General features: G+C 42.1%; 1 protein-coding gene across 7 annotated transcripts in view; it reads right to left on the bottom strand.

Moving 5' to 3' along the window:
* RAD21L1 (RAD21 cohesin complex component like 1) overlaps positions 1-7701 on the bottom strand; it is a 29395-nt gene extending 21694 nt beyond the window's left edge. Inside the window, exons 1-4 of one of the 7 annotated variants that reach the window (XM_016937283.2) lie at positions 7561-7701; positions 5105-5280; positions 3689-3818; positions 2075-2168 (exon numbers count right to left, since the gene is read on the bottom strand). In XM_016937283.2, coding sequence (XP_016792772.1) covers positions 2075-2168; positions 3689-3818; positions 5105-5248 — 368 coding nt within the window. In that variant the 5' untranslated portion in view covers positions 5249-5280; positions 7561-7701. Of the gene's footprint in view, positions 1-2074; positions 2169-3688; positions 3819-5104; positions 5281-7302 lie in introns of all 7 variants that reach the window. The other 6 variants (XM_016937282.2, XM_054674470.2, XM_054674471.1 and 3 more) reach the window with 6 other exon arrangements.
* Positions 7702-15835: the final 8134 nt, after the last annotated feature.

Raw genomic sequence — 15835 nt, 5'->3', positions numbered from 1 at the left:
AAAGAGGCCCCAGGAAGCTGCCTCAATCTACTATGTGAGAATGCGGTGAGAAGGTTGCCATCTATGAATCAGGAAGCAGGCCATCACCAGACAATGAATCTGCTGGCAAGTTTATCTGGAATTTCTCAGCCTCCAGAATGATGATAACTAAATTTCTATTGTTAATAAGCCACCCAGTTTATGGTATTTTGTTACAGCAGCCCAAACAGACTAAACAACTCCCTTCCTCATGGAATACATTCTTCTCTTGGCCTCTGAGGTATCACTATTTCTCGATTTTCTTCCTACCTGCTCCTTTTCTGTTCCTAATATCCCAGACTAACTACTGGGAATGACCAAACCCTCAGTCCTCAGATCCCTCTCTCTCTTTACTTTTTTTAAATATATACTCACTACCTTGGGGATCTCCTAGAGTCCGTGGTTGAAGTTCCATGTATACACTCACAACTTGCAAATTTATACATCCACTTCAGACCTCTCTCCTGAATTTCAGACCCAGAGAGTCAACTACTTACCTACTCCCTTCGATATTGTGTTAGTCCATTTGGGCCACTAGAATAAAATAACTTAGATTGGGTAACTGATAAACAACAGAAATTTATTGCTCACAGTCCTGGAGGATGTGAAGTACAAGATCAAGGTGCCAGCAGATTTGGTGTCTGGTGAGGGCCTGTTCCTCATAGACGGTGTATTTTTGCTGTGACCTCACACAGTGGAAGGGACAAGAAAACTCCTACAGGTCTCTTTTATAAGGGAACTAATCTCACTTATGATGGTGGAGCCCTTATGACCTAATCGCTTCTCTTATGACGTAATCACCTCTCTTATGACCTAATCACTTCCAACTCTTTTGTTGTTGTTGTTCCTAAAAGGTCATTCTGGCTTCAGAGCCCCACCTCTTAATACCATCACCTTGAAGGTTAGGTTTCAACATATGAATTTTAGGGGAACACATGCATTTAGACCATAACAGATGTGTAACAGTCATCCCAAAACTTACATGCAAAACCTAGTTTACTTCCTTCTCTCTGCCCTCTTTAAATCTGATTATACTAATCTTATGAAGTGTTAAGTCTGTTCTCATGCCAAAAATCATAGAGTATCCTTCATTTTCTCTTAAAGCTATATGCAATTCATCAGCAAATTCTCCTGGCTTCGCTTTCCAGATATATCTGTAACTTGACTGCTACCACCTGGGTGAGATGATGACTGAGAACTGATCATAGATACTGCATTCTCTTATGTGGACTTCTTACTACAATAACTTTCTCATGTGCTTTCTGATTCCTCCCTTTCCCCTTAGAGTAAGTAGCCAGAGGGATGATGTTGAAATCAAGTCAGATCCCGTCACTCCTCTATTCAAAACCTTCCTGTGTTCCCTGAGTAAAATAAAAGTCCCACTGTAGTATACCACACCCTACATCATCTGTGTCTCCTGCTACCTCTCTGACCTCATCTCCTACCACTCAGCCTCTCATTTACTCCACTAGAGTCTCACTTGCCTCCTTGCTGGTCCTTGAAAATGTCCAGTGTGTCCTGCTTTAGGGCCTTTCTACTTGCTCTTCCTAGAATATTCTTCCCCCACATTACTGATTTGTTCCTTTACCTCCTTCAGATTTGTTCTTACCTTTTCAGAAAAGCCTTTCCTGTCTTACTGTTTATTTATTTCATTTTCTGTTTCTCTTCACAATGGTGATCATTTCCTGACATATATTTATTTGTTTATTTATTAGCTACCCCAAATAAAATTTAAGATCCATGAGGCCAGCAGCTATGTTTAATTCACTGCTATCTCCTCAGTGCCTAGAACAGTTTCCGGCATATGGAAGGCACCCAGTGAATATTTACTGAATGAATAGATGAATAGACTGTCAATATTGCAAACTATATTCAATAAATAAAATGACACACTTTTGTTGTTGTACTTTGGGATTTTATACCAAATATAAGTCTTTATCAATTACATCTGTACTTGTGCAGTTGTTAACTACATTCCATTTGCCTCGATTAAATTTGAATATAAAAACAAATATCAAGAAAATTAAATCGAAGGAAAATAAATAAAATATTTTACTTCATATTTTGGGTGTCAAAATCATGAAATTCTTCTGGCAATGTGATAGCATTGTAAGATGCTTCAAAATTCTCTTTTGGAAGGTCAACCAGTCCTGAAAAGAATCAAAAACCATACTCAATAAGCAACAATGCTATATAAAACAAAGAACTCCCAACTAACTCTATATTCTTTTACTGGACTACTGCTTATTCTAACTAGTTTTCCTCTATCTACTCCTACCCTTGTGTAGTCCATTCTCTATAAAGCAGACAGAGTAATATTTTAAAAAACGAATCAGATTAGATGCCTTAAAATGATTTAGTGACTTCTCCAGTGCATTTAATAAAATCAAAATTTCTAATTGGAGCCTCTGTAACCCCAAAAACCTAAGAGGCATCATCTAGTGACATTCACCATACTGACCACACTAGCCTTTTTGTTCCCCGAAAAAGTCAAGCATTTTTCCACCTCAAGACCTTTGCTCTTGCAGTTTCCTCCGCCTAGAATGCTATTCCCTCAGGGACTTTTTACATGGCCGGGTAGTTCTCATTTTTCAAGTCTGAGCTTAAATTCTACCTTCTCAGAAAGGCTTTTCCCAATTATTTTAATTAAAGTGAACTTCTCTGTTATTTTATGTTGTAGCACTCTGTTTATTTTCCTTTATAGCACAATTACAATTTACAATTACTGTAATGTTTTAAAAATACTTTAATTATCTGATTTCCTCACCTGACTGAAAAGGATCTTATTTATCTTGTTTGTCTTTATATCCCAGAGCCTAACATAGTGTTTGGTACAAAGTATGAAATCAATAAATATTTGTGGAATATGTAAAAAAATAATAAACGAACAAATGAACCATACTTGATATGAATATAAATCCACCTAGAGATTATATGAATATTTTAAATGAATAAGATTAAAAAAAATCTGTCAATCCTGATTCAACAAATGTTGATTGAGGAAATGGTATGTGCAAGGCACTGAGACAGATATTATAAGAGATTCAGAAAATAATTATGACAAAGACCTTGCCTTCAAGAAGCTTGAAGACTAGTGACAGAGGCAAGATCCGTACCTAAGTAGCCATAATACAAGGTAGAAAATAAAAAATGTCTTCAAAGTGAAACAGATGGTATATAAATTTTGAAGGTATTATATTTATGACATATGTAAATCTCTGGTACTTTGGAATGCTTAGGAATTTTTGATATGTCATAAATAGCAAGCTGCTTGGAATCTTGAGAATTCTGAAAACAATTACTGATATCTCTGTTTTGTCAATCATACTATTTCTAATTTCTCTTATAAAGGCAAAAACAGGCACGACAAACTAAATGACCCATTAAAAACAGAATATCAGAGTTTCTTATGCAAGTGTAGTGGCTTTAAGTATATGTCTTCCATAAATATGCAGGAACGTTACAAGTTTTGGAAAGCATAACCTTTTCCTGCAGGCATAGAAAAAGAGCAAGGAAATGAATACAATTTATCCTCAACCATGGAAACTTAGATTCATTCAAAACTAAGTTTACATTCACCATACTAGCCTGAAGTATATTAAAAGATCCCACCCCCAATTAAAATGCAAAAGGGAACCAAGAAGGAGACAAATCAATATTACGTGTATACCTGGGCGAAATGTCATCTTCATTTTAAGAAATGCTTCACTGCAATCTGCCAAAAGATATTTTGCCTTCCTGTTATAGATTCGAACAACTCCCAAAAGAAGGTGTCCTGAAGTTCGAAGTGCTATTTTCACCTTTCAATAATTTTTGAAGTATTAGAAGAGTAAAGATTAGGTTCATAAATCCTATTCTTTGAAAGTTACTGACATCGTAAGAATTGGTTCTCTTAAAAAAGCAGATATTTTGTATTCTTAGTTAAAGTATATCACTTTTTACCTCACCTTGCAAAATGATTTTTTTATTCTTATTCAAGGAAGTTAATCTAATATGGCATTTAAGTGAAGTATACTATTATTGGTATTATGAGAGGAATATAAACTCTGTAGTCAGAATTGGGTTCAGGTCTTGGTTCAGTTGCTAAGGCTGTCACTTAACCTTCCTGAACTTCAGTTTAATAAAAATGGCTACAGCTTGTTTTTTTATTATTATTGTTTTTTTGGAGACAGAGTCTCGCTCTGTCACCCAGGCTGGAGTGCAGTGGCGCGATCTTGGCTCACTGCAACCTCCGCCTCCCGGGTTCAAGCAATTCTCCTGCCTCAGCCTCCCTACAATTTATTATATACTTATTTTATGCCAGGCATTGTCCTAAGAGCTTTTGATACACTAATTTATTTAATTTTGACAACAACCTCTATTTACAGAAGAAAAAACTGAGACTCAGATATTTTAAGTAGGATGCCCAAAGTAATATAATTATTAAGTGATAAAGCAATAATTAAATATAAATTTGACCAACTCAAAACATGCTAACTACAGTTCACAGAAGCTAAAAAAAGCCAACCTCATAGGGTTGTTGTAAAGATTAAATAGACTTATAGGCATAAAGTCCAGCCCAGTGCCTAACACACCATAGGCTTTCAATTTGTCCTTCTCTAAAGTTGAAAAATACTTAACTTACAACAATATTAAATGCTGTAATGCAAATTCTAATCACTGTTTTAGTGTTTTATAATGAACATAGTACTTTACTGTTTATGACATATTTTCACATATTTTTGGATTTATAACCAGTCCTCTTTCTATCCTCCCCATTTGTTCATTATTTTCTAAGAGATGCTTATTAAGTACCTACTATGTCTACTGTATTTTGTTAGTGAATAAGAAAGGAATATGAATACGCATAAAATATGGCCTTTATCCCTTAGGGTCCAATCTATCTATGATAGATATATGAAAAAGTTAATTACCAACAGAAACCAATAGGTTTGTTATAACACTAAATGCTATAGGAATTAAAGGAAAGACCATTTGACAAGTAAAACTTCCTTGAAAATGTATTTCATGATATAAGTGTATCTTAATGTCTTTCCTCCTCCAAAGTCATGATAAATACAAGCTATCATTTTAATCAGTAACATACCTTGGGTGAAAGAATTTTTTCAATGGTTATCTCTAGATTACATTCAAATACATGGGCCTTTGTGAGTTTCTTCTCCCAGTGAGCTGCAAGCCATATTTTGGCCAATGGCCCTCGTTTACTCATAAGCACATGTGTGTAGAACATGTTGCCTGTGTTCCTTACTTGTGTTTAACAAACTAGAGAGAACACGAAAAGATATTTAAAATTTTATTACAAAAACTTTTTATTGCTATTTTATAAGAAAAATATGTATTAATTCTGCAAAATAACATTCAGATTATGTTCTAATTCAATTATTCAATACCAGTTATTCTCTTGTAAATAAGAGAAACTTATTTAGAATATAAAATTATAACCTAATTACAAAGCTCTAGTAAATTGTGAACTACACCTCTACACCTGGCTTAAATGCATCCTGATTAATGACTTCTTCTTACATGTCACTTATTTTATCCAAAAAAGGATTTGAGTTCTCTTCTTACTAACATGGTCAAATAAATAAAGGAGGAAGGCTGAAAATATAAGATATGGAAATAAGAAACAAGAATAGGAAAAGGTAGACAAAACCAAGAAAAGCTAATACAGGGCACCTCTTTTCTAAAACTTAATAATTTAAGAAGGATTGGATTATTGATTTATACGCAGGTGTTGAATTTCATTGCCCTCTTCAAGATACTCTGGTTTATTCAACAATATTTTAATTTTTGAAGTTAAAATCATGGGATTCCAAAAAGTGGAGTGGAGTTTCCATTCCATAAAGTGGAAAAATGAAGAAAACAAGAAACTATAAGAAAATAATTAGAAGGCAAGGGAAGAAACACGAATCAAATTTAAATGTTTTGAAATAAGAACGATAAAAGAAAACCTTCACTTAAAGAGAAGGAATTAATGCACATTTTTACAAACTGTACTATTCTTGGAAACACCATAGGGCTCTATTACTAAGCTAAAGATGAGAAGGGATGTTATAGCACTTTGGTTGACTTCTAGGGAAGAATCAAATTATTGCTTACATATAAGTAATCTTACACTGCCACTATGGAAGCTTCTTTTTGCTTCTTTTCTACTTAAGATACTGATAAAAGAGAAAACTGAGCCAAGACGAACACAAAGTCGGCGAAAGAATTAAAAACTTAGGTAAACTTCGATCAGTGTCTATTTGTACCGCAAGAATTCAATCATTATGCCCCAACTAAAGGTGATGCAATCCGCCAAACCATGTTCCCCTACGGGGCAGCTGGAGATTTTAATGCATATGGCTTGTACCTTGCGTTGGTTCCACTACTTTCCTTTTTAGTCTGTGTGTTTCGCTCTCTCTGAATAAATTCCTATTTATCTTTTTAAATGGCTCCTAGTGGTGTGAGGTACTTTTAAAATGTACTTTTTGGCCTGGCGCAGTGGCTCACGCCTGTAATCCCAGCACTTTGGGAGGCTGAGGTGGGCGGATCACTTTGATGCCAGGAATTGGAGACCAGCCTGGCCAACATGGTGAAACCCAGTCTCTACTAAAAGTACAAAAAGTAGCCAGTCACGGTGGCGGGCGTCTGTAATCCCAGCTACTTGGGAGGCTGAGGCAGGAGAATCGCTCGAACCCGGGAGACGGAGGCTGCAGTGAGCCGGGATCGCACTACTGCACTCCAGCCTGGGCGACAGAGGGAGACTCCGCCTCAAAAAAATCAAATGTACTTTTTAAGTGATGGACTTCTTAAAAAAGAAAACAAACAAAGAAAAAACCCAAACCCTGAGATTTACTATTCCAGAGACATTGATTTTCCCGAGCACATATTACCTAACGTTTTCCCCTCCCCACAAAATATGCACACAGACTCCCCCCCCCACCCTCCCGCCCCACGTCCTGGAGGCTTTTCCAATCTCCAGATTGAACTGACTTCGTGCAAAGTGAAGCTACCGGGATGGGGCCACTCCGTGGAAACCGGCCCGGAAAGGGCAGGGTGGCGGCGGTGGCGGGGAGGGAGCGAAGGGAGGGAGGAAGGGGTCGGAAGGAGACCGGGCGGGGACCCTGGGAGAGGGGAGTGGGGAGAGACGGCTGAGCCGGACAGGGCGAGACCCTTCCGGGGGTGAGGGAGGGGAAAGCAAGGTGCCGGGGCTGGGAAGAGCTGACGGCCACGCTCAGGGGCAGGGGGACGCCAAAGGCTCCTCCACAGACGACTCCTCAGAGTTCTGGGCCGGGTGCTCACAGAGGGAAACTGAGGCCACAGCGCCCATTTTCTTCCGCGTGCGGGCGAGGAGACCCCGGGTCGCGCCTCCAGCCCCAGCTGGGCTGCGGGCGACGACCTTTCTTCCTCAGGCGGGACCCTCCGCGCTTGGCGCCGCGAGCTAACACGGCGTGAGGCGCCGGGGCCGGGTGCGTGTGGGAATGTGGGTGGCGGCGGCCCCCATCTCCCAGCCCGCCTACAGCACTCGGGGTCCGGCCGGCCTCTCAGGCTGCGCCCTACTTTCAAAGCCTCGTCTGAGGTGTGGCGTGCCAGAGCAGGGGCTGCGAGGAGTCGCCAAGTCAGCCTGTCGGGTCCGGGTCGCCGGGTTCTTGGCGCCGCTGGGCGTCTGCAATGCGCGGCAGGCGCGGGGCGGGGAGGGGCGGGGCGTGGAGAAGGCGGGGCAGTGGGCGGGGGCGGGGCGTGCAGGGGATGGGGCGGAGCAGTCGGCGAGGGGCGGGACTGACAGGGGATGGGGCGGGGCAGTGGGCGAGGGCGGGGCGTGCAGGGGATGGGGCGGAGCAGTGGGCGAGGGGCGGGACTGACAGGGGATGGGGTGGGGCAGCGGGCGAGGGCGGGGCGTGCAGGGGATGGGGCGGAGCAGTGGGCGAGGGGCGGGACTGACGGGATGGGGCGGAGCAGTGGGCGAGGGGCGGGACTGACAGGGGATGGGGCGGGGCAGTGGGCGAGGGGCGGGGCGTGCAGGGGATGGAGAGGGACGTACAGGACATGGGGAGGGGCGTGGAGGGGTATGGAGAGGCGGGGCGGGGCAGTGGCTGAGGGACCGGGGGCAGGGGGCGGGGAAGGGCGGGGCAGCGACCGAGGGACTGGGCGCGGCGGCGGCGGCGGCTGGGGGTACGGACAGAGTAGGGCAGTGCGCTAGAGTGGAGAGGACCGGGACTGAGAGGGACGAGGGCGCAGGGCGTTGGTGGGGACAGTGGACGGGGCAGGAGGGATAGAGTCAGACAGTGAGCAAGGCGCACCGGTCCTAGTGCGCAGTCTCCGGCTTTGTCCTGGCGCTGGACCTGAGATACCTGAGCAGGGGCATGACAGGGATGGGGCCTGGGCCCCATAGTCCTGTTGTGAAAGGTGATCTTTCTGGCTGATCTCTGAACATCCCTATGATGCAGTCCAGTCTCTTCTCTTCCACTTACTAGCTGGAGGTCACTGGAGAAGCTCTTTAATCCCTTGAACCTCAGATTTTCTCATCTGTAAAGTGAAAATAATAAAAGTACTCGCGCCGTAGGGTATTGTAAGAAATAAATAAAATGAACCATGAAAAGAGCCAAGCAATAATAAGTGCTCTACAAATATGAGCTATTATTATTATTGTTATTATTAAAAAGATTATTCACATTGACCTGCCCTTTGGAGACAGCAAATATTTTCCAGCCTGGAATATCACAGTTCTCCGTAGTCAAGGCCAAGTGCTAGAACCTGAGAAAAATCCTGCAAGAGCATCAGGATGCAAGGCTGGTTTCCTCTCTTGAGTTTGATAGTAAATACTAATAAATCTTGGAGCGGCAATGGCATCCAATATAAGGTTATTGATAAGCTTCAGGCTCCTGGCTGGGCATTTTCATGGGTTGTCTCATTTACTCTTCAAACAATCTCACAAAAGTAGTTACTGGTTTTCCCCCTTTTGAATAAGGAAAGGGCTGGAGAAAAAATAGCAACCTGTCTAGGGTCATGTGGTTGGGAATTGTAGAGACAGGATTCAAATTGAATTCAAATTGAAGTTTAGCTCCCAATTTCCGACCTCAGGAAATGATGTCACGGCAACCATTCCAGAGGATGTCTGGGAGACACCCTTGGTGCCACCCTCATGTCTACTTTAATGCCAGCCCATCAGCAAGTCCATCACTCCACCTTCAAATATGACTTTAATCTATCCCTTCTCAAGATCTCCACCGACTCCACCCTAGTCTAAGCCACCTCTCTCCTGGAAAAGCTCCAACCTCCTGAGCGGTCTCCTTCCTGTCACTCACCTCCCTAAAGCCCATTCTCTACACCAGGGGTTCCCAACCCCGGGTGGGAACAGGGCCGCACAGCAGGAGGTGAACAGTGGGCAAGGGAGCCTCACCGCCTGAGATTCGCCTCCTGTCACATCAGCCGCGGCATTAGATTCTCACAGGAGCGCGAAACCTATTGTGAACTGCGCATGCGAGGGATCTAGGTTGCCCGCTCCTCACGAGAATCTCATGACCCCCCGCCCAGCCGGCTCGTGGAATAATTGTCTTCCGCAAAACTGGTCCCTGGTGCCAAATAGGTTGGAGACTGCTGCTCTACACTGAAGCCAGAGGGGTCTTTGAAAAATATAGATCATGGCCAGGTGTGGTGGCTCACGCCTGTAATCCCAGCACTTTGGGAGGCCAAGGCAGGCGGATCACCTGAGGCCAGGAGTTCCAGACCAGACTGGCCAACACGGCGAAACCCCGTCTCCACTAAAAATACAAAAATTAGCCGGGAGTGGTGGGTGCCTGTAATCCCAGCTACTCGGGAGGTTGAGGCAGGAAAATCGCTTGAACCGAGGAGGCAGAGATTGCAGTGAGCCAAGTTTGCGCCCCTGCACTCCAGCCTGGGCAACAGAGAGACTCTGTCTCAAAATACAGATCAAATCCTATTACCAGCTGTAGGGTCCAGCCCTACAGGGCTTAGCGGGTGTTCTCCCCGTGTGTGGAGACGAGAGATTGTAATAAATAAAGACACAAGACAAAGAGATAAAGAGAAAACAGTTGGGCCCGGGCGACCACTACCATCAAGATGCGGAGACTGGTAGTGGCCCCGAGTGGCTGGGCTTGCTGATATTTATTGCATACAAGACAAGGGGTCAGGGTAAGAAGGGTGAATCTTCTTCTTTTTTTTTTTAAATTTTACTTTAAGTTCTAGGGTACATGTGCACAACCTGCAGGTTTGTTACGTAAGTATGTATGTGCCATGTTGGTGTGCTGCACCCATCAACTTGTCATTTACATTAGGTATATCTCCTTTTTTTTTGAGATGGAGTTTTGCTCTTGTTGCCCAGGCTGGAGTGCAATGGTGCAATCTCAGCTCACAGCAACCTCTGCCTCCTGGGTTCAAGCCATTCTCCTACCTCAGCCTCCGGAGTAGCCGGGATTACAGGCATGTGCCATGACGCCCACCTAATTTTGTGTGTTTTTTTTTAATAAAGACGGGGTTTCTCCCTGTTGGTCAGGCTGGTCTTGAACTCCCGACCTCAGGTGATCCGCCGGCCTCGGCCTCCCAAAGTGCTGGGATTACAGGCGTGAGCCACCTCGCCCAGCCTACATTAGGTATATCTCCTAATGTTATCCCTCCCCCCTCCCCCCACCCCCCAGCAGGCCCCGGTGTGTGATGTTCCCTACCCTGTGTCCATGTGTTCTCATTGTTCAATTCCCACCTATGAGTGAGAACATGCGGTGTTTGGTTTTCTGTCCTTGCGATAGTTTGCTCAGAATGATGGTTTCCAGCTTCATCCAAGTCCCTATAAAGGACATGAACTCTTCTTTTTACGGCTGCATAGTATTCCATGGTGTATATGTACCACATTTTCTTAATCCAGTCTATCATTGATGGACATTTGGGTTGGTTCCAAGTCTTTGCTATTGTGAATAGTGCCGCAATAAACATATGTGTGCATGTGTCTTTATAGCAGCATGATTTATAATCCTTTGGGTGTATGCCCAGTAATGGTATGGCTGGATCAAATGGTATTTCTAGTTCTAGATCCCTGAGGAATTGCCATACTGTCTTCCACAATGGTTGAACTAGTTTACAGTCCCACCAACAGTGTAAAAGCGTTCTTTTCTCCACATCCTCTCTAGCACCTGTTGTTTTCTGACTTTTTAATGATGGCCATTCTAACTGGTGTGAGATGGTATCTCATTGCGGTTTTGATTTGCATTTCTCTGATGGCCAGTGATGATGAGCATTTTTTCATGTGTCTGTTGGCTGCACAAATGTCTTCTTTTGAGAAGTGTCTGTTCATATCCTTCGCCCACTTTTTGATGGGGTTGTTTGATTTTTTCTTGTAAATTTGTTTAAGTTCTTTGTAGATTCTGGATATTAGCCCTTTGTCAAATGGGTAGATTGTAAAAATTTTTTCTCATTCTGTAGGTTGCCTGTTCACTCTGATGGTAGTTTCTTTTGCTGTGCAGAAGCTCTTTAGTTTAATTAGATCCCATTTGTCAATTTTGGCTTTTGTTGCCATTGCTTTTGGTGTTTTAGTCATGAAGTCCTTGTCCATGCCTATGTCCTGAATGGTATTGCCTAGGTTTTCTTCTAGGGTTTTTATGGTTTTAGGTCTAACATTTAAGTCTTTAATCCATCTTGAACTGATTTTTGTATAAAGTGTAAGGAAGGGATCCAGTTTCAGCTTTCTATATATGGCTAGCCAGTTTTCCCAGCACCATTTATTAAATAGGGAATCCTTTCCTCATTTCTTGTTTTTGTCAGGTTTGTCAAAGATGAGATGGTTGTAGATGTGTGGTATTATTTCTGAGGGCTCTGTTCTGTTCCATTGGTCTATATCTCTGTTTTGGTACCAGTACCATGCTGTTTTGGTTACTGTAGCCTTGTAGTATAGTTTGAAGTTAGGTAGCGTGACGCCTCCAGCTTTGTTCTTTTGGCTTAGGATTGTCTTGGCAATATGGGCTCTTTTTTGGTTCCATGTGAACTTTAAAGTAGTTTTTTCCAATTCTGTGAAGAAAGTCAGTCTGGGCGCAGTGGCTCACACCTGTAATCCCAGCACTTTGGGAGGCCGAAGCGGGTGGATCACAAGGTCAGGAGATTGAGACCATCCTGGCTAACGTGGTGAAACCCTGTCTTTATTAAAAATACAAAAAATTAGCCAGGCATGGTGGCGGGCGCCTGTAGTCCCAGCTACTCGGGAGGCTGAGGCAGGAGAATGGTGTGAACCCAGGAGGCAGAGCTTGCAGTGAACTGAGATGGTGCCACTGCACTCCAGCCTGGGCAACAGAGTGAGACTCCATCAAAAAAAGAAAAAGAAAGAAAGAAAGAAGGAAGGAAGGAAGGAAAGAAAGAAAGAGAAAGAAAAAGAAAGAAAGAAAGAAGAAAGAAAGAAAGAAAGAGAAAGAAAAAGAAAGAAAGAAAGAAGAAAGAAAGAAAGAAAGAAAGAGAAAGAAAGAAAAAGAAAGAAAGTCATTGGTAGCTTGATGGGGAAGGCATTGAATCTATAAATTACCTTGGGCAGTGTGGCCATTTTCACAATATTGATTCTTCCTATCCATAAGCATGGAATGTTTCATTTGTTTGTGTAAACTCTTTTATTTTGCTGAGCAGTGGTTTGTAGTTCTCCTTGAAGAGGTCCTTCACATCCCTTGTAAGTTGGATTCCTAGGTATTTTATTCTCTTTGAAGCAATTGTGAATGGGAGTTCACTCATGATTTGGCTCTCTGTTTGTCTGTTATTGGTGTATAGGAATGTTTGTGATTTTCGCACGTTGATTTTGTATTCTGAGACTTTGCTGAAGTTGCTTATCAGCTTAAGGAGGTTTTGGGCTGAGATGATGGGGTTTTCTAAATATACAATCATGTCATCTGCAAACAGGGACAATTTGACTTCCTCTTTTCCTAATTGAATACCCTTTATTTCTTTCTCTTGCCTGATTGCCCTGGCAAGAACTTCCAACACTATGTTGACTAGGAGTGGTGAGAGAGGGCATCCCTGTCTTGTGCCAGTTTTCAAAGGGAATGCTTCCAGTTTTTGCCCATTCAGTATTATATTGGCTGTGGGTTTGTCATAAATAGTTCTTATTATTTTGAGATATGTCCCATCAATACCTAGTTTATTGAGAGTTTTTAGCATGAAGTGCTGTTGAATTTTGTCAAAGGCCTTTTCTGCATCTATTGAGATAATCATGTGGTTTTTGTCTTTTGTTCTGTTTATATGATGGATTACATTTATTGATTTGCATATGTTGAACCAGCCTTGCATCTCTGGGATGAAGCCAACTTGATCATGGTGGATAAGCTTTTTGATGTGCTGCTGGATTCGGTTTGCCAATATTTTATTGAGGATTTTTGCATCGATGTTCATCAGGGATATTAGTCTAAAATTCTCTTTTTTTTGTTGTGTCTCTGCCAGGCTTTGGTATCAGGATGATGTTGACCTCATAAAATGAATTAGGGAGGATTCCCTCTTTTTCTATTGATTGGAATAGTTTCAGAAGGAATGGAACCAGCTCCTCTTTGTACCTCTGGTAGAATTCGGCTGTGAATCCGTCTGGTCCTGGACTTTTTTTGGTTGGTAGGCTATTAATTACTGCCTCAATTTCAGAACCTGTTATTGGTCTATTCAGGGATTCAACTTCTTCCTGGTTTAGTCTTGGGAGGGTGTATGTGTCCAGGAATTTATCCATTTCTTCTAGATTTTCTAGTTTATTTGCATAGAGGTGTTTATAGTATTCTCTGATGGTAGTTTGTATTTCTGTGGGAGTGGTGGTGATATCCCCTTTATCATTTTTTATTGCATCTATTTGATTCTTCTCTCTTTTCTTCTTTATTAGTCTTGCTAGCAGTCTATCAATTTTGTTGATCTTTTTAAAAAACCGGGATTCATTGATTTTTTGAAGGGTTTTTAGTGTCTCTATCTCCTTCAGTTCTGCTCTGATCTTAGTTATTTCTTGACTTCTGCTAGCTTTTGAATGTGTTTGCTCTTGCTTCTCTAGTTCTTTTAATTGTGATGTTAGGGTGTCAATTTTAGATCTCTCCTGCTTTCTCTTGTGGGCATTTAGTGCTATACATTTCCCTCTACACACTGCTTTAAATATGTCCCACAGATTCTGGTATGTTGTGTCTTTGTTCTCATTGGTTTCAAAGGACATCTTTATTTCTGCCTTCATTTTGTTATGTACCCAGTAGTCATTCAGGAGCAGGTTGTTCAGTTTCCATGTAGTTGAGCAGTTTTGAGTGAGTTTCTTAATCCTGAGTTCTAGTTTGATTGCCCTGTGGTCTGAGAGACAGTTCGTTATAAATTTCTGTTCTTTTACATTTGCTGAGGAGTGCTTTACTTCCAACTATGTGGTCAATTTTGGAATAAGTGTGATGTGGTGCTGAGAAGAATGTATATTCTGTTGTTTTGGGGTGGAGAGTTCTGTAGATGTCTATTAGGTCCGCTTGGTGCAGAGCTGAGTTCAATTCCTGGATGTCCTTATTAACTATCTGTCTCGTTGATCTGTCTAACGTTGACAGTAGGGTGTTAAAGTCTCCCATTATTATTGTGTGGGAGTCTAAGTCTCTTTGTAGGTCTCTCAGGACTAGCTTTATGAATCTGGGTGCTCCTGTATTGGGTGCATATATATTTAGAATAGTTAGCTCTTCTTGTTGAATTGATCCCTTTACCATTATGTAATGGCCTTCTTTGTCTCTTTTGATCTTTGTTGGTTTAAAGTCTGTTTTATCAGAGACTAGGATTGCAGCCTCTGCTTTTTTTTGTTTTCCATTTGCTTGGTAGATCTTCCTCCATCCCTTTATTTTGAGCCTATGTGTGTCTCTGTACGTGAGATGGGTCTCCTGAATACAGCACACTGATGGGTCTTGACTCTTTATCTAATTTGCCAGTCTGTGTCTTTTAATTGGAGCATTTAGCCCATTTACATTTAAGGTTAATATTGTTATGTGTGAATTCGATCCTGTCATTATGATGTTAGCTGGTTATTTTGCTCATTAGTTCATGCAGTTTCTTCCTGGTGTCGATGGTCTTTACAATTTGTCATGTTTTTGCAGTGGCTGGTACCGGTTGTTCCTTTCCATGTTTAGTGCTTCCTTTAGGAGCTCTTGTAAGGCAGGCCTGGTGGTGACAAAATCTCTCAGCATTTATTTGTCTGTGAAGTATTTTATTTCTCCATCACTTATGAAGCTTAGTTTGGCTGGATATGAAATTCTGGGTTGAAAATTGTCTTCTTTAAGAATGTTGAATATTGGTCCCCACTCTCTTCTGGCTTGTAGAGTTTCTGCTGAGAGATCAGCTGTTAGTCTGATGGGCTTCCCTTTGTGGGTAACCTGACCTTTCTCTCTGGCTGCCCTTAACATTTTTTCCTTCATTTCAACTTTGGTGAATCTGACAATTATGTGTCTTGGAGTTGCTCTTCTCGAGGAGTCTCTTTGTGGCGTTCTCTGTATTTCCTGAATTTGAATGTTGGCCTGTCTTGCTAGGTTGGGGAAGTTCTCCTGGATGATATCCTGAAGAGTGTTTTCCAACGTGGTTCCATTCTCCCCATCACTTTCAGGTACACCAATCAGATGTAGATTTGGTCTTTTCACGTAGTCCCACATTTCTTGGAGGCTTTGTTCATTTCTTTTTACTCTTTTTTCTCTAAACTTCTCTTCTCGCTTCATTTCATTCATTTGATCTTCAATCACTGATACTCTTTCTTCCCTTTGATCAAATCGGCTACTGAAGCTTGTGTATGTGTCACGTAGTTCTCATGCCACAGTTTTCAGCTCCATCAGTTCATTTAAGGACTTCTCTACACTGTTTATTGTAGTTAGCCATTCGT

Source organism: Pan troglodytes, chromosome 21, assembly GCF_028858775.2.
Source record: "Pan troglodytes isolate AG18354 chromosome 21, NHGRI_mPanTro3-v2.0_pri, whole genome shotgun sequence".
Classification (NCBI taxonomy): domain Eukaryota; kingdom Metazoa; phylum Chordata; class Mammalia; order Primates; family Hominidae; genus Pan; species Pan troglodytes.
This window is presented reverse-complemented; position numbering and strand designations above follow the sequence as displayed.